General features: G+C 45.6%; 1 protein-coding gene across 1 annotated transcript in view; it reads right to left on the reverse strand.

Moving 5' to 3' along the window:
- The window catches only part of LOC138528225 (extracellular calcium-sensing receptor-like), a 194,234-nt gene extending 188,916 nt beyond the window's left edge, over positions 1–5,318 (reverse strand). Inside the window, exon 1 of the mRNA XM_069639682.1 lies at positions 5,110–5,318. Coding sequence (XP_069495783.1) covers positions 5,110–5,318 — 209 coding nt within the window. The remainder of the gene's footprint in view (positions 1–5,109) is intronic.
- Between the last annotated feature and the right edge of the window lie 20,481 nt (positions 5,319–25,799).

The following is a 25,799-nucleotide window of genomic DNA, read 5'->3' on the forward strand; positions in this document are numbered from 1 at the left end:
GTCCAGGAGTTACAGCAGGAGTCTTCTTCAAGTTCTCTTTGGATTCCTTCGTCCAGTGGTCGACTCTGCCTTCCAAGACAAAAAGCCTCACCTTTTATGCAGCTTGCTCCCATTCATTCCAGCCTACCTGTCAGTCACCCCGCAGGGTGGTTGTCCTTGCTGGACAGTCAGCCGGCCAATCACCACAGAGTGCATTTGGGTCTCCTAGGAGACTATGCACATGGAGTTTCGGGCTCCTCCCTCACTTCTTGCCCCCGCCAGAAACCCTGGAGCCAGAGGCAGGTTTCACTCGTGAAGCCCGCCAAAGACAAGAGGAACAAAGGGACCAAACCTGGTTTGGCGCGCAGAGTAAATCTCAAGAAGGCCCCTTTCCACAAAGAGATGGCAAAAAAAGAAGACTAAAATGGCACCCATGGGTGCTTTACTGTGGCTGCAAACGCGGCCCGCAGTAAAATCCCATAATGGTAGTAAAAAAGTAAACCTCTGCCACCAGCCATTCCTCGAGGAAACAGTAACATATACATGTTACATGAGAAGCTAGACAAAGGGGATACTAAGTAACCCCTCCAGCACCCTATAGTAAGTTAGTGTGTGCTGGGTCTAGAAAGTTACAAATGTAAGTAAAGTAAATTTCAGTTTACTGTTCTGGGAAACAGTAGTTTATCCAGGAAGAGGTATTCAAACCTTGGGGAAATCTGAAAGACTTCCCTGTGTCACTGCACTGAAGGAATATCCATGCATTGCATCAAATACATAGTATTGAATGCAAAATCATCGAAAAAAATTCAGCAAACAAATGCATTGTTTTTGTAGGTAAAGTTTTTTTATAACTTTAATGGGTTTTAAGGGTAGAAAAAAGGGGCTCAGCCCCCCCCCATAAAATAAAAATTAAATGCATTTTTTTTGATGCATTTTTTCAATGGTTTTGCATTCGATGCTTTTGCATTTGATGCAATCACTAGGAATCACTAGGAACCCACTGAGGGTGCTGTGTGACACAATGCAAAGGATGATGCCTATGGAGTTTGTCAGACTCCACAACCAGAAGTAACACAGAGTACAAACCCACATTAAAATACATGAGAGAGTCGGAAAAAGGAACTCATTCTCTCCAGGTTAAAACATTAAAGTCCTCAAAATTCAGCAAAGTTGCTGGGGGTCTGTAAGGTACAGGGAATTGGCACATTTCTGAGAATTCTCCCTAACAACCATTAAGGGAATTAACTGATGAGGAACTGTTCACTGATGACAACCAGGATGGGGAAATAATCTTGGAAATAAGCATACCGTGTGAAGTAATGGTACAATACAGAAAGGTGCCAAGCCCTCTCATGGCAGTCATCAGTGTGCCACGTTCCTATTGTGACACAGATTTGCAACAAGTGCGCTCTCACTTATGGACCTCTAACCCACATGATGTAGGGATTTTGAGAGAAGTGACCCATGTAAAAACTACCCTGAAAGCAGGGGCAATACTCCCCAGAGTGAATTAATAACCATTGTCTCGAGAAGCAGAGGAGGGGATTCAAGAAACAATACAATCTCTCTTACAACAAGGCATAATCATCTCTTCTAATTCGCCATGCAATACAGTGGTGTACCAGATTAAGAAAACAATGGGGGGGTTGTGGCGTATGGTCCAGGACCTCCGCCCACTTAATGACATAATGCACAAAGAGTTCCCACTTGTCCCGAATCCTGCATCCATTTTATGTAGCATCCCAAAGCAGGCCACCCATTTCAAAGGAGTGGATCTCAAGAAAGCCTTTTTCTTGGTGGCCCTTCACTCAGATTCACCATACCTCACTGCCGTCACAGTAGGGGGAAGGAGATACGAACAGATTGCCCCAGGGTTACTGCCAGAGTCCCAGCATATTCAACAGGATTTTACATGAAGACCTTAGCAACATTCAAGTCCCAAGTACCATCATTCAATACGTAGATGACCTATTGGTTTGCAGTGACAGTGAAGAGAGCTGCCAAAGGGACTCAATAGCTTTTCTACAACTACTTGCACACAAGGGGTATAAGGTAGACAAGAAAAAGCTACAGTATTGTCTGACTGAGGTCCTGTAATTGGGCCAATTGATTTCCAAAGATGGTAAAGAATAATACCTGACAGGGCAGCCACAGTGCGTGCTTCAGCCAGACCCCATACTGTGAGGGATATGCAAATATTCCTCTGAATCTGTAATTATTGTAGAGCCTGGTTACTTGATTATGCAGCCTATACCAAGCCACTCTTAGAAGGACTCAAAGTAGCACAAAAAGAGAAAACACACATAGAATGGACAACAGAAATGCAAACAACTTTTGAAAATCTCAAAGAATTGATCAGCACCGTACCAGTTTTAGCCACACCTGACTATGATCAAGAATTCTACTTGTTTTCACACTCCAATGGAACACTAATGACAGCAGTGCTAACAAAAAAGACATCCTTGGGCAAGAAACCACTTGCATATTACAGCGACACCCTTGATTCAGTGATGCAGGGCCATTTCGCATGCAAACAAGCTCTTGCAGCCGCCACCTTTGCTATTGAAAAAAGCTCCACAATTGTCATGGGTTCATCTGTCACCTTATACGTTGAGCACTCCCTGTTTGCCATTCTGTAGAGATGAATATCCACACTAACCACCCAAAGAGTGTCAGCATATCAAATAATCATACCCAGCACCAATGTCTATGTGGTGTGTTGCAAGAAATCTACCAACCTTTATTACCGAACCATGCACTGTACAAGATGTGCAAGAACAGGACTGCGCCACATACAAGGGGGAAAGAGATGACATTCCAAAAGCAAGGGAAAATGCATTAAAGGAAGGAGAAGTGTACTTTGTAGATGGATCAGCCTCTATCTGTCCAGAAACAGGAGAAAAACATGTTGGACAGCAGTGCTGAGATTAGAAGATGGGGAATATGATGTACTAGTGAAGAAACGATTACCCATGCATTTCTCTGCCCAAGCTGCAGAGCTAGTGCCACTGATTGAAGCACTCCACGCAGCAAAAGGATGTGCAGTAACAATTTATTCTGTCTCAGCTTACGTAATCACCACGGTACATGCTGGTTTATAGAGATGGAGAAGACGGGGGTTTAGGACAGCTGATGGGTCTCCAGTACAACACACTGAGTTATTAAACAAATTGATTGAAGCACTTGCAGAACCTTCTGTAGAAGCCCTGGTAAAATGCCAAGCGCACACTCATAACAATGACAAATTATCATTAGGAAACCTAGCAGACGACACAGCCGCCAAAGAAGCAGCTTATCTAGGGTTACCAACCATCAATGAGGGCATACTAATAAACAAAAAAGAACCACCCAAAGAGGAAGGTTACAGTGCATTACCCATAGCCCTAATTATAGAGATACAAAAGAAAGCACCATCTGCAGAACAATAATTATGGACTAAACAAGGTTGCACACAGTCCCCAACCAATTTGCTCCGGAGACAAAAAAAAACACAGGAAATGTTGTAATGCCTTTTGAACTTCTGTGTCTACCGCAAAACAAAAGAGGCGATGGCTGGAAGGTTTGGAATATTCTTAACCCCTGGCATTGCTCTGGAAAACCCTCCAGACTATTGTTCTTCAAAGTGTCTACCTACACCTTCCTGTCAAACTGCCACACAAACATGTGTTTTTGCGCTGGACCAATTATCAATCTTGTGGCTATCGGTTTACATTTGTCTTGTTTTCATGTTTTCGAAAAGCAGATTGTGTATGTAGATTCCTGTGGTCATTCCCTGGGAGTGACACCTTCAGTTTCAGTGGATGCCAATGAGAAATTGAGGTCATCTGAGATTTGTGATTCTCAGAACTCTTGATCATAACAGCAGTATTCCATCCACTAGAATGTGTATTTTCTGAGATGCAAGTACTCACAACCAGCTGATTTTGTATATTATCCATAGTTGGTGCAGATATTTTATCAACAGTTTCCTAAAAAATTGTGCAGACATCACTGGGATGTGTATTGGCCTCTGGACTCACTGCTACATTCTGTGGAATCACTGTCTGGGAATGTTGGAAATGCAATGTTGCGAATTGTCAAATTGGGTTTTATGGTGGGATCATCTATTTTTATTTTATTTTGATATTTGTAAAGCACTCTAAGCCTGGAGGTATCAAAGGGCTATTGCTTACATGTTTCATGCTACTCTCAATACTTAATGATACACATGCACTGAACAATAAACATACTCTGATGGCATTTGGGTCTGTCCTTTGATGGTAGCTTTGATTCCTATTCTAATACTTCTATCGTAATTGACCATGCACCTGGATAATTGTGTGGTGGCTATGAGATTCCTGAATCATGAGGAAGATGCAGACTTTCTATCATTGGGTCTTGGCGCTGTACATAAAGGCTCCCCGGGAGGAAGGACGATCTGCCGGACATGTTCATGGTTACCGCTGTAGTGAGGCTTTTTGGTCTTTGTTGCTTTAGACCTAAGATGCAGGTGGATGTATGCCTGATGGAAGTTGTTTTGCTTATTGATTTCTAACTACCAAAGACTTCAACCGATATAAAATGTGGTGTAGTTTTTCTTACATATCTAAGTCAGTGAATTGGTGTTAGACAAGGGTCGCCCATTTCTTAGCATCAAGAAGGGGAGAAGGGCTTTGATGTAGACTTAAATGCCTGGCAACCCTGAACTCTACCAATAATAGTTAATGAACACATAGGTGTAATAGACCTCAGAAGGATGAATGGCTGCATCATTCAGGCTCCCCCTAATGCAAACATAAGCTGTGCTTAACCCCCTGACAGCATATCAGTGGTGGAACGTCTATACACAAAGTGATAGCTTATCCCTACCTCACTCGCTCAGGCTATCACTAGAGGCATATCTGTGCTTTCTGCAATGAAGTGTTCTAGCCCTCACATGACATCAGTTGTGTCAATGCTACAAGCAATACATAATGAAATTCCTCACAGGATATTATCTGGTAAAATTCAATACACACTCCAATGCATTGTTGTTACACTTCACATCATTGTAGCTGTGAAATCTGTATTACTACCATGATTCACCTGACCTATCAAACACAGGATAAGAGATGAGAAACTTCTATGCATCAAGTATTCAATTTCTCTTACCCCTGACAAGATATTGACTGTGGCTTTTCCTTGTAGGTTGGTTGAGAGGGGTTGAACTCTATGTGAACTGCAATTGATGCTCCGATGACAACATCCCCATTCTGGGAGTAGGACTCCTGCTGTGAAGCATGGAGTTTGCAAGCAGAGTTCAGGGCAGCGTTCCCTGTAGAGCAGAGTAGGAGAAGCACTGCGCAGACATCAAGGTCCATCGATTCTCTGATAGGTTTCAGTGGCTCAACAAAATATTTGCATGCTGTAAAGAAATGTTATACCAATAATAGTGGTGCACTTTACATGAAAGATTTACTGCACACTACACTAAAAAGAAGTCTAGACGTGTTTGCCAAATATCTGTAGTGAAACTCAGAAACAAACTATGGCACAAAGGATTGTAAGCTGCATGAAGCTGCTTCTCCAACACACCTACCAGTTACACCTGGGATCTTCTACCATGGTAATGCCCTATATGAGTACAGAATTTATAGTACCTCTGGAATCCCTTGGGTGATGCACCAGAACAAGTTATTTTAGAACATGTAAGAACCTACCCTCCCAGGCAGAGCATAATTGCTAGCAGTGAAATGTATAATAGCTGCTTTTTCAATAATAACACACTGTACAAATGATGTGTGGGAATATGCTCTGTGCTTTTCAGGTTGCCTTCATTAAGTAGATGTGTACATGATGTGAACATCTGTGATATGGGGCCAGTGCAGATCTTCCTTGCCTCGTCACGCCTTGAAACACCTGTGTATAGTCGCGTTCCAAATGTATCTACGTGGGCGGCTTCACTGTAACCCTTAATCAAGCCTTCTTAAGCACTGCTATAGCGCCTCGATGCCTGTGGGCTGTAGTGTGCTCTAAAAATACAAATACAAATACATATCATAAGCAGGCCCCCATAAAACATAAAACAAAAGTCCTTTTATATATTATGCATTGCTCCAAAGTAACAGTAATATTTTCATTTAATTAGTATATTTATTTTTAATATGATTATATCTGTATACCACGTATGTCGCTGTGTCTTGAGAGATGGTACGTTCTAAGGCGAGAGGGGATAGAACTGTGAGAGGCAGAACATTGCATGATTTGTCAGCTGTGGTCCATACATAGAGCAGATGGGAAAGTTTCTGATCAAATTGATGGAAACCTAGGGCAGAACATAGGCTCTACTAACAATGAATGACATTGATGGGACCCAGAAGAAACCCAAATGGTGAAGCCTTTTCTCTAGTCCCTTCTAGGGCTATGTTTTTTAAATATGTGCCTAGATCCTGCTGTATATACTCCAGGACCCCCCTATCTTGCATTACCCCTTATTCCAAGACCTTCCCATAGAATCACATTCCTTACTTGACGTCAGGTCCCTTCCTTATCTTCCACACCTGCGCCACCCTATGCACGCTCTCGTCTGCTCTCCATGCACCAACAGCGCAAGCACCGTAGTAGATAGCAGCATGCGACATAACCAGAGGTAATCAAGGCTCCTAGCCCTTTACCCACCAGCAGCCCTTCCCTTCCCACGGGATTTCATGGAATGGGAACTTACCAACGTCTGCACCACCTGCAATATCCCGCACAGTGCTTCTTACCCAGCAGCAGCCCTTCCCTTCCCACGGGACTCCATGGAATGGGAACTTACCAACGTCTACACCACCTGCAATATCCCGCAGAGTGCTTCTTACTCACCAGCAGCCCTTCCCTTACCATGGGATTTCATGGAATGGGAACTTACCAACGTCTGCACCACCTGCAATATCCCGCACAGTGCTTCTTACCCAGCAGCAGCCCTTCCCTTCCCACGGGACTCCATGGAATGGGAACTTACCAACGTCTGCACCACCTGCAATATCCCGCACAGTGCTTCTTAACCAGCAGCAGCCCTTCCCTTCCCACGGGACTCCATGGAATGGGAACTTACCAACGTCTGAACCACCTGCAATATCCCGCACAGTGCTTCTTACTCACCAGCAGCCCTTCCCTTACCATGGGATTTCATGGAATGGGAACTTACCAACGTCTGCACCACCTGCAATATCCCGCACAGTGCTTCTTACTCACCAGCAGCCCTTCCCATCCCACGGGACTCCATGGAATGGGAACTTACCAATGTCTGCACCGCCTGCAATATCCCGCACAGTGCTTCTTACCCACCAGCAGCCCTTCCCTTCCTATGTGCCTCCATGGAATGGGAACTTACCAATGTCTGCACCACCTGCAATATCCCGCACAGTGCTTCTTACCCAGCACCAGCCCTTCCCTTTCCATGGGACTCCATGGAATGGGAACTTACCAACGTCTGCACCACCTGCAATATCCCGCACAGTGCTTCTTAACCAGCAGCAGCCCTTCTCTTCCCACGGGACTCCATGGAATGGGAACTTACCAACGTCTGCACCACCTGCAATATCCCGCACAGTGCTTCTTACCCAGCAGCAGCCCTTCCCTTACCACGGGATTCCATGGAATGGGAACTTACCAACGTCTGCACCACCTGCAATATCCCGCACAGTGCTTCTTACTCACCAGCAGCCCTTCCCATCCCACGGGACTCCATGGAATGGGAACTTACCAATGTCTGCACCGCCTGCAATATCCCGCACAGTGCTTCTTACCCACCAGCAGCCCTTCCCTTCCTATGTGCCTCCATGGAATGGGAACTTACCAATGTCTGCACCGCCTGCAATATCCCGCACAGGGCTCCTTACCCAACACCAGCCCTTCCCTTTCCATGGGACTCCATGTAATGGGAATTTACCAATGTCTGCACCACCTGCAATATCCCGCACAGGGCTCCTTACTCACCAGCAGCCCTTCCCTTCCCACGGGACTCCATGGAATGGGAACTTACCAACGTCTACACCACCTGCAATATCCCGCAGAGTGCTTCTTACTCACCAGCAGCCCTTCCCATCCCACGGGACTCCATGGAATGGGAACTTACCAATGTCTGCACCGCCTGCAATATCCCGCACAGGGCTCCTTACCCAACACCAGCCCTTCCCTTTCCATGGGACTCCATGTAATGGGAATTTACCAATGTCTGCACCACCTGCAATATCCCGCACAGGGCTCCTTACCCACCAGCAGCCCTTCGTTTCCTATGGGACTCCATGGAATGGGAGCTTACCAACGTCTGCACCGCCTGCAATATCCTGGTACTACAGGATATCTGGGGGCAGAAACGGTAAGGCAGCTTTGCCGCCATCCTGCCCGATTTACTGGTGGGGTCCGGGCAAGGCTGTACTGAGGACCAATGACTCCTGCCACTACACTGTGACAGAATATCAGTTGGTGAGTGTATGCTAACCCGGGAGCTTATAATTTATTCCCATTAAATGATGTAGATAATTATGTTTCTGAAAGGGAGAAACTACAAAACAGACCCACTTTTAAAATACTCAGGCCAGAATTCTAGTGTATGCCTTGTTCTAACCAGTCTACTGACATGACAGTGCTTTCTCTGCAGTGACACAAAGCAATTTCAATGGCCACTTGTGCGCCCTTGACTGCTGCTGAGCCACAACGTCACTGCAGGAAGAGGTGGGAAGTTAACTTCTGTACCTTGGATGTAAATTACAATAAATATAATAATTGTCTGCCTTTATCAGCCTGGTGGTATGAAAATCCCTAAATATAGGCCATGCATTTTTATGGCAATGACTGATAACCCCACAACAGTTAGGAAGCCATAGCAATCTGATATCACACCTGTGTCAACTATGTGAGCAGAGCTTAAACATAATGGGCCTCATTATAAGTGAGGCGGTAAGGGGGTAACAGCACCGGTAAAGGTGCGGTGCAGTAAAACCGTACCGCCTAATTACGAGGTCCCCTCACGGGACCCGCTCTGCATGCCTGGTTTTACCAGACGTGCAGAGCGGGTCCCGCGAGGGGTGGAGGGAGCAAACAACGGGCCGCTCGTAATCGGCCCGTTGTTAGCTCCTCCCCCATTTCCATTCAGCCCTATTGGGGCTGAAATGGGAATGGGGAAGGTCCGGGCCTGGGTTCCTCGAGGGAGGAATTACCAGGCCCTCCAAACTCGGAATGGCCCGGTAATTCCCCATTCTGGGAACCCGGACCTGATTTTGTCGGCAGTATTGGTGTCTAACCAGTGGGCCTCATTACAAGGTTGGAGGTAGCCTTGCCAGTAAATTTGTATGGCTACCTCCAAACTCTCATCGGGTCTGGAACCCGTGAATGGGCAATTACCAGGCTATTCCGGCCCAGCCGGACCCAGTAATTTCCCTTTCGCGGGTGCCGGGCCCGGTACATCCCCATTCCCATATGAGCCCCATAGCGCTCAGTGGGATTGGGGACGTTGGATGCACCGTTTACAACGGTGCCGGTGCATCCAACATGCTGTGCTCGCGGGTGCCGCACTGCCGCCACGTCAGACCTGGCGGGCTGACAGGCACCCATGAGCACAGCTCGTAGTATGGCGGTACGGTAGCAACGGTGACGGTAGCTCTACCAGCACCATTGTTGCCTTACTGCCATACTTATCATGAGGCGCAGTATGTTTCCAATAGCCACCTTGTGGAAAAATAGCAAAGATGATGCCACCTTTTATTCTGCAGTAGGGAACTTCACTCCTTTCATAAGAAAATTCTTTTAGCAAGGCATTAGACCCCTGGTGGTGACGTAGGTGCCATGTATTGTTTTAGTGTGGCATTGTTTTTAGAGTAGACATAGGGCCTCATTCCGAGATTGGTGGTAGTCATGGCACTATTTGCGCAATGACTGCCACCAATAACGGGTCCGGCACCGGTCTAATTCAATGGGGACTTATCGGTGTAGTCCGACCTTTGCGCGACCAGTAAGTCCCCATTGAAAATGCCATTCCCCATTCCCATATGAGCCCCGATAGGGCTCAATGGGAATGGGGAGGGCGCAAACAACGGGTTCGCGTATGTCAAGTCTGTTATTTGCACCCTGATCCCTTAACGAGTCCCGTCCATAACGCCTGGTCAGACCAGGCGTTACTGGAGGGACCCGCTAAGGGACCTTGTAGTAGGGCATAAGGGATTACCGGCACCGGTCTCCTTACTGGTGCCCGGTATCCCTTACCGCCCCACTCGTAATGACCCCCATAGTTTTGCCACACTTCAGGGAGATTTTAGTCTTGTGCTGCACAGAAAAAACACATGCAGCAAACCACTTGTAATAATATTGAATTATTTTGATCACACTTATAGTATTATATGAAGTTAAGTAGGGTGGATTTAGTTGGAATATGTAGATTGAGTTTTAGTAGCAAGAGGTCTACCATGTTTATTAATTTTTATTTATTTTATTTTATTTATTTTATAATTTATAGCAGCGGCACCACACCCTCCGGCATCAGGCCGTTAGTACAGTAAGTGCAGATCAGAATTATTTCTTAACAGTTAAAGGAACAGGCAGATTGGTGAGGCGAATCCGATAGGTGCATAGCCTGACAAACCATGCCTCATGGTACAGGGGCAACACATGGGCCTCATTACGAGGTGGGCGCAAAGGGATACCGGCCACCGGTAAGGACACCAGTGCCGGTAATCCCTTTGCGCCATATTCCGAGTACCCTTAGCGGGTCCCTTCCTTAACGCCTGGTTTTACCAGGCGTTATGGACGGGACCCATTAAGGGACTTTCGAGCTAATAACGGTACCGCAAATTGCGGTACCGTTATTGGCGCCTTCCCATTGACCCCTGTGGGGGCTCAAATAGGAATGGGGAATGGCTTTTTCAATGGGGATTTACCGGTCCCGCAAAGGTCGGACTAGACCGGTAAATCCCCATTGAACGAGGGCGGACTCGGTACCGGTATTGGCTAATAGCGCCATGACTACCTCCAACCTCGTAATGAGGCAATAGAACAGTCATATCAGGTTGATGTGTATGATGGTGTAGCCATGCCTCATGGTGTGGGGGGCAACAACAGGAATACAATAGAACAGACATATCAGGTGGGTGTGTAGGCTGGTGGAGCCGTGCCTCATGATGCGGGTGGCAACAACAGGAATGCAATAGAACACTCATATCAGGTGGGTGTGTAGGCCGGTGAAGCCACGCCTCATGGTGCGGGGGCCAACAACAGGAAAACAAAAGAACAGTCATATTAGGTGGGTGTGTAGGCTGGTGGAGCCGTGCCTCATGGCGTGCAGGGCGATAACAGAAATACTATAGAACAGTCATATCAGATGGGTGTGTAGGCTGGTGGAGCCACGTCTCATGGTGCGGGGGGCAACATCAGGAATACAATAGACCAGTCACATCAGGTGGGTGTGTAGGCTGGTGGAGCCGTGCCTCATGGTACGGGGGCAACACCATGAATACAAAGGAACAGTCACATCAGGTGGGTTTGTAGGCTGGTGCAGCCACTCCTCATGGTGCAGAGGGCACCACCAGGAATACAGAGGAACAGTCACATCAGGTGGATGTGTAGGCTGGTGGAGCCACGCCTCATTGTGCGGGGGGCAACAACAGGAATACAATAGAACAGTCATATCAGGTGGGTGTGTAGGCTGGTGGAGCCATGCCTCATGGTGTGGGGGGCAACACAAGGAATGCAATAGAACAGTCATATCAGGTGGGTGTCTAGGCTGGTGTAGTCATGCCTCATGGTGCGTGGGGCAACAACAGGAATACAATAGAACAGTCATATCAGGTGGGTGTGTAGGCTGGTGGAGCCGTGCCTCATGGTGCGGGGGCCAACAACAGGAATACAATAGAACAGTCATATCAGGTGGGTGTGTAGGCTGGTGGAGCTGTGCCTCACGTCGTGGGGGGCAACAACAGGAACACTATAGAACAGTCATATCAGGTGGGTGTGTAGGCTGGTGGAGCCACGTTTCATGGTGTGGGGGGCAACAACAGGAATACAATAGAATAGTCATATCAGGTGGTGTGTAGGCTGGTGGAGCCACGTCTCATGGTGTGGGGGGCAACAACAGGAATACAAAAGAACAGTCATATCAGGTGGGTGTGTAGGCTGGTGGAGCCACGCCCCATGGTGCAGGGGGCAACCCCAGTAATACAATAGAATAGTCACATCAGATGGGTGTGTAGGCTGGTGGAGCCGTGCCTCATGGTATGGGGGCAACACCAGGAATACAGCGGAACAGTCACATCAGGTGGATGTGTAGGCTGGTGGAGCCACGCCTCATTGTGCGGGGGGCAACAACAGGAATACAATAGAACAGTCATATCAGGTGGGTGTGTAGGCTGGTGGAGCCATGCCTCATGGTGTGGGGGGCAACAAAAGGAATGCAATAGAACAGTCATATCAGGTGGGTGTGTAGGCTGGTGTAGTCATGCCGCATGGTGCGTGGGGCAACAACAGGAATACAATAGAACAGTCATATCAGGTGGGTGTGTAGGCTGGTGGAGCCGTGCCTCATGGTGCGGGAGCCAACAACAGGAATACAATAGAACAGTCATATCAGGTGGGTGTGTAGGCTGGTGGAGTTGTGCCTCACGACGTGGGGGGCAACAACAGGAATACTATAGAACAGTCATATCAGGTGGGTGTGCAGTAGGCTGGTGGAGTCACGTCTCATGGTGTGGGCGGCAACAACAGGGATACAATAGAATAGTCATATCAGGTGGTGTGTAGGCTGGTGGAGCCATGCCTCATGGTGCGGTGGGCAACCACAGGAATACAATAGAACAGGCATATCAGGTGGGTGTGTAGGCTGGTGGAGCTGTGCCTCACGGTGTGGGGGGCAACAACAGGAATACAATAGAACAGTCATATCAGGTGGGTGTGTAGGCTGGTGGAGCCACATCTCATGGTGTGGGGGGCAACAACAGGAATACAAAAGAACAGTCATATCAGGTGGGTGTGTAGGCTGGTGGAGCCACACCCCATGGTGCAGAGGGCAACACCAGTAATACAATAGAATAGTCACATCAGATGGGTGTGCAGGCTGGTCGAGCCGTGCCTCATGGTACTGGGGCAACACCAGGAAAACAGAGGAACAGTCACATCAGGTGGGTGTGTAGGCTGGTGGAGCCATGCCTCATGGTGCGGGGGCAACCACAGGAATGCAATAGAACAGTCACATCAGGTGGGTGTATAGTCTGGTGGAGCCACGCCTCATGGTAGGAGGCGCCATACCAGGAATACAATGTAAAAGTAAAAAACCGCTGCCGCCAGATTCTAATTTCCAACAGATGTACAAATCCAGACACTCCTGCGATCGACTATCCCAAAGGGGACACAGTGCACTGTAATGTGTGGAGTGAAGCAATGTAGGCACACCATAGATCATGCAGTGGTCGGCAGGCTAAGGAAGCCGTGGTAGACTAAGGGGTCATCAGAGAGTTAATGCTGGAAGTTACGGAGGCAAGTAGCAATGCAGAAGGAAGAACAAGAGAGAGCAAGGTTTCGGTCACGGATGGTGTAAGGCATCATGGAATAAGGGTGGGTTAGGAGAGCTACAGGCCTAGGCTTGTGTGTTATAAGGGACCCAGCGAGGAAGGGTGCAAGTGAGGCACAGCAGCCGAGGGCGGTGATGATGCACTCAGAAAACATGTTGCTAGCTGAGGGTGCGCTGAGACCAAGGAGAGGTGAAACATTTGGATTTTAATGAATGTGCATTTGTAGAATATGGACATTCTGTAGTTTTCCACCTAAATTTTGCAGCCCAGAATGGGAGTGTTGAGTTTTTTTCAGTTTAGTTCCACAGAGCTGTCTGACATTCTCCAAGCCGTATTTTGAGAATAAAGAGCTGTTATTTCTTGCAAGTTATGCACTCCATTTTTGATTGCTTTTGTTTTATTTTCTTGGATTACATTTGGAGACTAGGCCTTTACATCTGCAGAGACCAGCTTGGGTGCACACACCAAAGAGGTGAGCAGACGCAGACTTGCCCGAAAGTCTGCCTGATCACTTAGGTGGGCCCCCGATCCGGGTGGTGCAGGCAGTTGAGAGGGGAGACTCAGCATCGAGTTGATGCAGCAAAGTGGATGTTTTTGTCTATTGTTGTTGGTTAGCTTGTTGCTCAATTGGTTGGAAAATTAAGTTGGAAGGGAACGCATCTATGGCGGAAAGACGGTTCATTATAGTATTGCATCTGATTTTAATGAGATATTGAAGGGATCTCCTCTGATGTGCGGAAATGTGACATCTTAAGTAGAATAGAGTTGTGCATTGATGTCCGATCTCCCCTTATGAGGGGAAAGGCAGCGCTGTGTAGAAGTAGAAAGGGATCCCTCCATCCCTCTGAGTGATGGGCGAGAGGAAGATATTGTTGTAATCATTATTTGTTGACATTTTATTTGAGTGATATATTGAGAGGTTTTGTCCAATGTTTGTTTAGAGTGGGGAATTTAGAGGGTTTTGTGTTTGTATGTGGATGACTTGGCTGATATGAGGAATGTGTGAATAGATGAATTGAGTTTGGTGTGTGTGTAGGTGCCTTTGAGAAGAAATAGAAAACTGGTTTATAATTTGATTGTTTGCTAATTATTTTTATTGGAGAAGATGAAGCATTGTTGGGACATATTGGATTTTTGCAATTGGGGTTTGTTGGGATAAATTGGTCTTGGGAGTAGAGGTTTGGGAGTATATGATGCTGTTGGAACAGTGTAAATAGATTTTGATTAGGGAGGGGTAGGTTTGTATGAACATCATTGATAATGTTTTAAAGCACATGTATGATGCACTACCCCAGTATTGGGATACAATATTTAAATATCACACAAAGTGGTTACAGGGAATGGCAGGAAGCATGTTTCTATCTTGGTCCGCAGAGAGCATGCATGCAACACATGTTTTAGAACATATGCATACATATTTATTGTCCACACACAAAAGGAAAACCTGAAGTGTAGACAAAGGATATTACAATTGTTGAAGATGATTGAGGAAGTGGAGGTGGATCCTAATAATGAGACAAAATGAAAGGAAATGACAGTGCCTTCAGCCTGCCCCCTTATCAGTGCTTTCCTCTACAGCCCCTGTTATGCACCTCTAGGTGATTATACAAAAGGGCAGACAAGAAAACTGGCAGGGGCAATTAGAAAAACATCAAACATACACAGTTAGCAATGCGACTTCAAGCACTGTTAAAAACCCAGTAGTTTTAGAAATATGGATGCATGTGCAAAGGCAGAAAGAAAGAAAGAAAGAAAGAAAGAAAGAAAGAAAGAAAGAAAGAAAGAAAGAAAGAAAGAAAGAAAGAAAGAAAGAAAGAAAGAAAGAAAGAAAGAAAGAAAGAAAGAAAGAAAGAAAGAAAGAAGTGAAGGAGGAGCTTGTGAGAGCAGCACGGAAGCAGGAGGATGGGTGGTGCACAGCGGTATCAGCAGACAAGTGGAGTAGCAAGGAGGAAGGAGACATGGTACAGCCTCAAGTGCAGAGGACACAGTTCCCCTTGTTACAGATAGGTCCAGAGGGGCCACAGTATGTATCTTGGCTGAATATGGATAAGGAAGATTTAATGAACAGCTTGCTATTCCTCACAGTGGGGGCAGGCTATTGGACGTATGCCCTTAAGAAACAGACAGCCGGGACTACCCTGACTTTAGGAGACATGAAACATTTGTTTGCCTTGCTATTGGGTGAACAAGCAGACGCACTTTGGAAAAAAGCAGGATATGACGGAGTAACATTAAATGGTCATGACCTTGAGGTTTCAGAGAGTTGACGGCAAATGCTGTTGCATGATGGCTAATTTCAGGTCTTCTTTTTCAGGCAAGAATGAACCTACATTAGATGAAGCAGACCTTATACAGGTTAGAAGGTCAGAATGTCCACTCCAATATGGAAATGTGAATAAGTGGGCAAACCTTTGATTAAACGGATGAAGGAGCTCGTTGGGTCACCTTCCAATCTAGTTGGGAGCCAGGAAAGTCATCTGAGAAGCTACATACTGTTCACTAACAAGCCACTTTGTGCATGGAAGATTTTGATGGTAGAAGACTCAGAAGCATACATCTGGGATAACGTGGAGCAGGTGGTAGTAGATTGGCTAAATTGTCAGCAACTAGCATTGGGTTGTATGGCAGCAGGCAATGGATCCAATGTCATTCCTGCACTAACGGCGGGAACAGCATCTATATGCCATGGTTGGCATATGTTCTCCAACACACGGCTACACTTTTTGTCACTGATAGCTCCGATGCCTGTGATATGCTTGCCTTGACACACACAATCTGCTCTAATTTCACACAGTCATACAGCACCTGAAATGCTTTGAGTGTTCCAAGTGCAGTACAAACTCCCACAACAATAGCTAAACATGTATGTTCCAAACCTCTTGAATTCGACATTGAAGATGCTTGATTGGCTGTTTGAGCAAAGAAAGGCTGTGAGTGACTGCAGTTACAGTCACAGTGAAGAATTGGATGGGCACTTCTTCACACCGACTCAGTGGCAGCACAGGCACAATATCTTTGAGAAAATCACACAGCAATGGTGCTAAAGCTCTGTGTCACTGAGTGGGTATTACATTGATCAACTTGCTTTTAAATGACTTCCTAGAAGAGCAAGACGCCATGATAACATGGCATGTCAGACATGCAAAGCTATTGAGAGAACTGCTGGCAATAATCAGAATGATCCACAATTCAAATGCATGAATGGAAACAGATATAGTATATTTGAGCATCATTTGTTGATGTATATTTTAAGTTTACATTGGCTGTATCCAGGACTGTGGCCTGAAGGACAACCCATACAGAAAGACATTGTTTGAATCTGCAAGATTTGTTTGCAAGATAATCTGCTTCCACAGCAGAAGCTTAAATCACAGGCAACATTACAAACAACAACAAACACAACTGAGAACCCCCAAGAGCCAGAACAATGTCTGTCATCATCAGGTAGCACCCTTTCTACTTCAACTGTGCCAGGGTGTATTGCTTTCATACATGCATCCCTGTGGTACTCACTTCCAGATGTTACATTCTCCTAAGTATCTGAGCCTGGAAGAGCAAAAGGTAGTGGCAGTGTGACTACAGTTACACCGATTTGTAATTCATATTTGCTGACTGTGATGCTGGAAATGCATTGGACGGGCAGGGCCTCCATGTCCTTGTCCTGTAGTCCCTTTATCATGTGTGATCTGTGTTATTTTCTGCACAGGAGTCCATGTGGGACTGCTGGCAGTGCATCTCTTCCTCTTTTTGGTCGTGTTGAACAGACCTTGGGATACCCTTATGGCACCCATGGGTGAGGATACACCCCTGTACCCCTAGTGTATATTTTTGGGCACCTGAGTGAGGCCCACAGAGCAGGGTATGGGCTGGTAGCAGCTCCATGCTGAATTTGACAGGCGCTCTGAGTATCCTCCAATTTGGGATTCCCGAGCCCTGCCATTGGAATCAGACGATTCCTGATAGGAGACAAGATGGCCCCTGTGGCCTCTTGCTTTCTATTGCCTGTTACCTTGTTTTCCCAATGACCTAGGAAGCCCTGACTCTGTCCCTTCCCCTGACTAGCTGTTGGGTGGAAGTTGCATATATGGTATTGTGAGGAAGTCCAGGCCAGACTGGCTGGAGCCTTCCAAGTGACTGTATGTTGTGGGTACGCCCTTGTGGTGGGACCTGGGTGAATGGAGTGTGTGACCAATATGCACTTCATGTTATGGGTGTCTGGTTTCTGGTATATGACACAAAGACTTAGAATGCCCTGTCCGAAACTGGTATGAAGGCAGTGTGGAGTGCAGAATGGCTGGGCACTTGTCCCTATACTCATTCCTTGTTATTAGTATCTGGAGGGAGGAGAATGGCCTGAATGCACTGTGAGCCTGATTGGCTGCCTGCCTGCATGAATGCCATTCTGAATGATTGGTTGCCTGAGTGTGATACAGCAGAGTGAATGAGAGACCAAACAGTATATCTGGGGACCTCTCACTGATGGAAATTGTTCAAAAGCTGGAGTCGATACTTGATGCTTAACCTTGAAGCCCACTTGAAGAAGAAGAATTGCTGCTGCTGTCCTTCACCAATCAGAAAGCTGCTGTGCCTTCAAGTGCAGAGGGGCGACAATTTAAAAGTATGTATACGAGAAGCGTTTAGATGGATGTCGGATCCCAGTATTCCCACAATGGAGATACATGAGATATTTGATGAATATTCCATGCCCATGAAAAGAAAAGCACTACAGTCGATGGCTGAACATTTATTAGATAAAGTTATAAAAAACAATAAGGCCAGCTCACCCGAAATAATGGCAGTATATAGAAGAGCACTAGAGCGAGGGACAGGAGAAACAGCCCTATCGCTGGATCTGGGAATATTGTTACACATGAGAGAAGGGGGATTGACAGTAAGTGGGGCATTTCCTATGAGAGAGGTCCCACCTACCTTTGTGTCCAAAGTAGAGGTTCCCGCAGCGGGCAATGTAGCGGCGCAGGTAACACCAGCCCATTACACCGCCCAATATGTGCATGTCCCCTTTTCCAGACAGGAGGTGAACAACATAAATTAGACGATTCCTGATATAAGAAAGAATCCTGCAGGGTTTTACAAGTAAGTAGAGTCCTGCCTGCAATCATCCGTGCTTACCATGGGTGACATAGACCGAATATTCCCAGTGATCCTGCCAACAGACATATGGAAACAAATAAGGAAGGTAGATGGCGCAATGGCCTTTGGTGCCACATGGGCGGACTTGATAATAGAAGACAGGAATAAAGCGGTTGGAGGAACACCAGGACCGAACCTGGTAGCATTACCAGCACGTATAGTGCAGAAATTAAAAGAAATTGTCCCAGAGAAAAGAATTCAATGGGACAAATTGACTGCATGTGTACAAGGCAAGGATGGGTTAGCTACAGAGTATTTTAATAGATTTGAAGAAGTATTCACAGACTTCAGTGGGCAGGATGTGGGCTCGGAAGCGGGAAAGAGGTTATTTGTTGACAAATATGTGAGGGGGTTAAAACTTCCAATCCAGGAGTTAATAATGACATCAGAGAGTGCATGGCAAACAAAAACGTTGGGTGAAGTATTACACATGGTTCAATATTATGAGCACAGAGTGACTGCGGGAAAAGACAAAGAAGAGAGGGATAGGGTAAATCTGAAAACACGGGTACTACTGCAGCAAGTAGTAGGACACAATAGAGGGCGAGGGAATGCAGAAGGAAGGAGTAATTCGAATATGCATGGGGGAACAGTGGGACCAAATCAGTGTGCGTATTGTAAGGAGGAAGGACAATGGCGAGCGCAATGTCCGCATTTGCAGAATAGAAATGAGTTTGGTCAGAGGAGACAGCATAGAGGACACCAAGGAGCGAATGGACCAAATAGGAATAGTATGCAGCAGCACCACAATAATGGAGCTAATCAAAACCAAGCCCAAAACCAAAATACCCCAAACCAGAGCCAGGGACAGCAAAACCAACAGTATGGAAACCAGAGTGGGGGAAATAGAGGAAAGAGTGGGAACGTTTTCGATACATAACCAAACACGTATTACAGTAACAGCAATGATTACACATCGGACGATTTGTTATTTCCCCAATAGGACAGCCCAGGACAGGGGTCGGAACCAGTGTCTATTCCCGTGAATCAGAGAGGACCCTATGTAGAAATGAGAGTCGGGAATGAGGAGCACTGCTTTCTTGTAGATACAGGAGCGCAGAAGTGTTCAATAGACTACCACTTGGTTCCGGATATACCACTGTCAGGGCAAAAGAATGTTTCCGTAGGGTTCGCAGGTACACCAGCCATAAACCCAGTGTCCAAACCAGTCCCAGTTACAATAGGACCATTTACTGAACATTATCCTTTCCTTTTAACAAAAAATTGTGGGGAGAACTTGTTGGGATTAAATTTGTTGAAAAAAGTAGGTTCCGTTATACATTGCACGGCAGATGGAGTGTTCCTAACGATTTGGCCACACGATGCCCCTGTGTTAGAATTCATGTCCGAAACTTTACCAGGAGAACTAAGTAAAGTGCCAACCTGTATATGGGCAATGCATAACAATGATGTAGGATGCTTAAAGATAGAGCCAGAAAAGATAATTTTGAAAGAAGGTGTTACCCTACCGCGAATTCCCCAATACAGAATTTCGGCTGAAGGTGAGAAAGGATTGAAGAGTATTATTACAGATTTGGTGAAACTAGGGGTAAACGAGGAAATTACAGGCAGTACATGCAACAGCCCGATTCTTCCAGTTTATAAAAAAGGAGGCAATGAAGTACCATAATGTTTTATAATTGATTTGCGCGCATTAAACAAGGTAGTAAATCCACAATTTCCTCTAGTGCCAGATGTCACTACAATATTGACAATGATACCTGTTTCAGTAGAATATTTCAGTGTAGTGGATTTGAAAAACGCATTCTTCAGCATTCCAGTGGACAAGGACAGCAGATATTTGTTCGCGTTCACATTAGGAGGACGATCATTTACATTTACGCGTATTACGCAAGGTTACACTGAAAGTCCAAGTATTTACAGTAGAGCATTAAAAGAGCAGCTAGACATACTAGAATTACCAGTGGGTTGTGTACTCTTGCAATACATAGACGATCTATTGTTAGCTGCAGACACAGAGGAGATTTGTAAAGAAAGCACTGTATTACTACTGTCACACCTAGCGGCACATGGCCATAAAGCTAGTTTGAAGAAATTTCAATATAATCGAAAGGAAGTGGCCTATTTGGGCTACCTACTTTCGAAAGGAGGGAGAAGGCTAACGCCAGAACGCATAGAAAGTATTTCTTGTATGCCTATTCCAAAGACACAAAAAGGAGTCAGAGCCATAATAGGCATGGCTTCATATTGCCGACAATGGGTTGGTAATTTTGCATTAATTGTAAAACCAATTTTGAATTTGACTAAAAAAGATGTGGTTATGCCGTTACAGTGTGATGAGGAATGTCAGAAAGCATTTGATGAATTGAAAACTGCATTATGTTCGGCTCCAGTTTTGGGTACGCCGAATTATGAGAAGATTTTTAGATTGTTCGCATGCGAGAATGAAGGATGTGCATTGGCAGTTTTGACACAGGAACAAGGTGGAAGAAATAGGCCGTGCGGCTATTTTTCTTCTGCGCTGGACCCTGTAGCGCGCGCACTACCACAATGTTTGCGATCTGTCGCGGTGGCTGCTGCGTCAGTGAAACAAACAGAAGGGATGGTATTGGGGCAAACTTTAATTTTGATTGTGCCACATGCCATAGACGTTCTATTAAATAGGACACAGACGCAACACCTCACCTCTGCTAGATTGACAAGATATGAGATTATCTTGTTCGCGACCCATATCCAAATTATGAGGTGTAGCACTTTGAATCCTGCAGAATTAATGCCACTACCCATAAAAGGAGTTGGGGAGGATGAATCACCCCCCCCATGATTGCTTAATGGTCACTGAGGAAGAAACCAAGGGGAGAGTTTATTTAAGTGATACCCCACAGGAAGAGCCAAATAGAGGGTTATTTTGTGACGGCTCATGTTTTAAATTACCAGATGGCACGACAACTGCCGCATATGCTATCACTACCCTAGAGAGCATTGTAGAAAGCAAAATAATTCCCTACAATTCGGCACAAGCCGCAGAGATAATAGGATTAACCAGAGCCTGCGAGATTTCTGAAAATTTGAATGTGAATATATATACTGATAGCCAGTATGCTTTTGGGGTGGTTCATAACTTTGGTCGACTGTGGGCTGAGAGAGGGTTTTTGACATCACATGGCGCCAGAATTCAACATGGCCCTTTGATTGTACGATTGCAGTCTGCACTCACGCTTCCAAAACGCCTAGCAATAGTGAAATGCGAGGCACACAAAAAGGTAACATGCAAAGTAGGAGAGGGAAACGTGTTTGCAGACAGAATTGCGAAACAAGCTGCCACTGATTTAAATACCAAAATGATGATGGTTCAGACTGAGGAAGTACCCTGTATGATAGAAATGCAGGCCGAAGCTACGGCCGATGAAATACAGGGATGGGCAGAGAGTTCTGCTGAGTTAGATCTGGAAGGTTGTTGGGTGGACAAGGGAACTAGAAACTGGATGTTGCCAAATTCGCATGTTACTGCAATGGTCACATGGCCCACAGCCCTACTTACATCTGTGCGAAAAAGATAATACAGCACCTTTCTACAGTATGGCAGAATGTAAACATAAAAAAGAATGCAGAGAGGTTGGTGCAGAACTGTATCACGTGTTTGCAACACAATATAGGAAAGGGAACAGTGACTCCAATAGGCAGTTTTGGCCCGTCCTCTATGCCATTTGAGGTGATCCATTTTGATTTCATAGAGATGAAGGGATGCCAAAACTTAAAATACGTCTTAGTGGTGATCTGTGCATTCAGTAAGTGGGTGGAGGCATACCCCTTGAAGGACTGCACAGCAATGAGCAATGCAAAAGTAATGCTTAAGGAATACGTTTCCAGATTTGGCTTGCCCCGTGTCCTATGGTCCGATAATGGACCACATTTTGTGTACACAGTGGTGTTCCAGATATGGGCTGGTCTTCAGATTGATAAGAGATTCCATAGTTCAAGGCATCCGAGTTCTGCCGGTCTTGTGGAGAGGCACAACGGGATTCTTAAATCAAAGATTAGCAAGATTTGTGAGGGAAGCACATTGAGTTGGGTGGATACATTACCAATAGCACTATTATGCATGCGTACGTCTGTACAGGCTAAAACTGGGCCCTCCCCGTACGAGATTGTAATGGGGAGGCCGGCAAATGTATGGTGCGCACCACAGCCAAAACGACTTAGTCAGGTAGAACATCCTGTGCTTAGTACTTATTGCAGCCTTTTAATGCAGAAATTGCATTTGATTCATCAGCAGGTGCAGGGTGCCTTACCAGTGAGATACACCGGTCCGGGGAACACGCTGGAGCCAGGAGACTGGGTGCTGCTAAAGAATTTTGAAAGAAAGTCATCGTTAGCACCCTGGTGGCACGGGCACTATCAAGTACTCTTGGAAATGCAGACGGCAATACGGGTGGATGGAAGGAAGTCGTGGATCCATGCCACCCATGCCAAGAAGATTCCAACTTCACTGAAAGACTTGCCTGACCCAGATGACCGGAAAGAGACAGCGGTCCCACAAACGGAAGAAACTGTTGCCAGTAAGCAGCCACCAAATCTGCCAAAACGAGGAGTGAAACTCGAAACAAAGCCTGAGACGATTGCCAAAGAGGGGGAAGGGCAAAGAGTGCCCCAACATTGCCCAGCAGAATCGACATCACTGCTGGCCGACACAAAATCTGCCTTGCAAATACCAGCAGAAACAAATTGTGTACCCCTTTGGCACCCACCAGCACTTGCCAGCACGCCAAAGAATGGATCTGCATCATTGGCGTGGCACACACCAGCACCTACAGTAGCGCCACAGGCTGACTTTGAGTCTGAATCTGGAAGTGCACCGGCACTGTTCACGGATCACACGATTCCAGCAGTAAGGCGATACAACTTGCGGCCTCGAAAGACAAAGTGATCCGCAGTTTTTTTTTGGTGTTTATGTCAACCTCTGGTTCAGCTCATGGATGAAGAAGGAACTAGAGGTGTAGAGGAGAGAAGCATGAGAATTGTGCAAGTCGGACAATTCAAGACTTGCGGCTCCTCGGTGCAATCATAAAGTACATGTGTCAGGAACCAGAGCGGACAAGCTGGGCGCACATGGTACTAAGACAATAAGATAACTGATCAAAGGTCCTCTGAGCAGTATGAGAAAGGACAAGTGATCTTGCCTAAAAACGAATAAATAAATCCAGGCTGTTAAGAACTGGCAGAGCTGAACTGTGACAATTCCGTTGAACTTATTGACATCAGAGCAAGCGCGACGAAGAGAGATATCCACAACTAACTGTGATAAGGAAGAAGAAGGACGACGAGAAACATGCTGGGACCGGTTCAAGCCTCCTCCTGCACCATCACTGCTGAGAATGAGTCACCATCACCTGCTGAGAATGAGTCAATTATAAAGACTGTAAGCTTAAGAAAAACACATGGTAAAACGAATTGTATGCTGGCACTGACAATAATAATGTGCTTTATGAGCGTGGTAGCACCAATATCGACAGCCCTAATATTATGGTATGTGGAAGCGATACACCCATTAGAAATGTTTTTACCAATATTTAATACATCCACTACTGAAAGCCTGGTTCAGGTGATTACCTATACCCTGCCCCAATGGAAGAAAGACACAGGGAAGGTTTTGGGAATAATACGTTGTTATTAATCATGAACATGACACATGCCATTCTGAAGAAAACAAATTTCTGGGTATGTGCCCATTTACCACAGCATGCTGGGAAAGGAATAGGGTGGTATGTACAGCCATTACCATTAAGTTCTGCATGTAGTGCATCTTTAGGTGCAATGTTTTATGGGAAATGGAATGAGAGTAGTACGGGTCAATTAGACAGAACCAACATGAATGAGTTTGAGGAGATAATAATGAAGCCTGTGGGTTGTTCCATTTTCCATAAAGCACAAGTAATAGCCCCAGAGCCCACGAGGAAAAGTACACGAAAGATAACACGACAAAATAGACGAGATAGATTGTCCCCACCAGAAAAGACATCTGTAATGACGTTTCGTGTAAGAACAGAAGGGGACAAAGATGCAATCCCCCCATATTACACAGTGAAATATAGCCCAAGAACGGTCCCTTTTTGTCTAAAAAAGAAAGGCTCTTTTTCAGTCAGAACATATACTGGATGCATGAATACAATGGTATTAAAATGGGAAATAGAACCAGTATATGTAGGTGATCCAGTTTATTTTATATGTGGAGAGAAAGCATATCCTTGTTTACCCAGAAACTGGGGAGGTACATGTTACCTAGGTCTACTGTTCCCAGGAGTATTCCTCTTAGAAACAGCAGACATGGACAGACTATCCAGAACTAGAGTCAAAAGGACTGACAAGGGTGTTTTGATAGCAACTGATGTAGCAAAATCATTCATTCCATGTTTAGTGCAGATAGTGAACTCCTATAATATAAGGCAGCTGTCCAGAATACTAAAAAATACCATAAACACAACAACAGATATACTATTTAACATGACGTTGGAAGAAAGAGGAATCAGGTTAATGACGCTGCAAAATAGAATGGCTCTCGATGTGATCCTGGTTGATCGTGGGGGAATTTGCAAAATAGTGGGATCAGCGTGCTGCGTTTATGTCGATGACTATTCCCCTACGATCTTTGAAGCGATAAAGAAAATGCATGTCCTAAGCTCTGAACTGCCTACTGAAGAAGGGGGCTGGGGAATAGGATCTTGGGTTTGAGGAATACTACATTCTTGGGGATGGAAGTTGATTTCAATATTAGGAGTGGTGTTTGGAATATTCCTAACGTGCTGTTGTTGCATACACTGCCTACCAATAGTTTGCGCTGACGTAACTGAGGGATGTACGGAAGAATGTATGCATATGATGACGAAGAAAAAACAACCTCATGGTCGAGCTGACCAAGACCCAAATGAGATGAAAACAGTAAAAGAGTTGATGGCAATAGATATTGATGAAGATGATGATGTTTACGATAGCATGAAAAATTCAGACATAAGTACTTCAGACTCATCATCACTAGAGGAGGTTTCAATAAATAGATGAGACGTTTGTCATACGGCCAAAGGAGGGTTTGTCAGTCTAGAAAAATGGATACCTCTATTTTGTGACCACAAACGTATTTTGGTGGCCGTGGGCCAACCGCCTCATGCACGATATGACAGAATACAGGTTTTCGAGTTTGCCCATGAACGGCCATTT

This window comes from Ambystoma mexicanum, chromosome 7q (genome assembly GCF_040938575.1).
Source record: "Ambystoma mexicanum isolate Mex_15411 chromosome 7q, UKY_AmexF1_1, whole genome shotgun sequence".
NCBI classification, from domain to species: Eukaryota; Metazoa; Chordata; class Amphibia; order Caudata; family Ambystomatidae; genus Ambystoma; species Ambystoma mexicanum.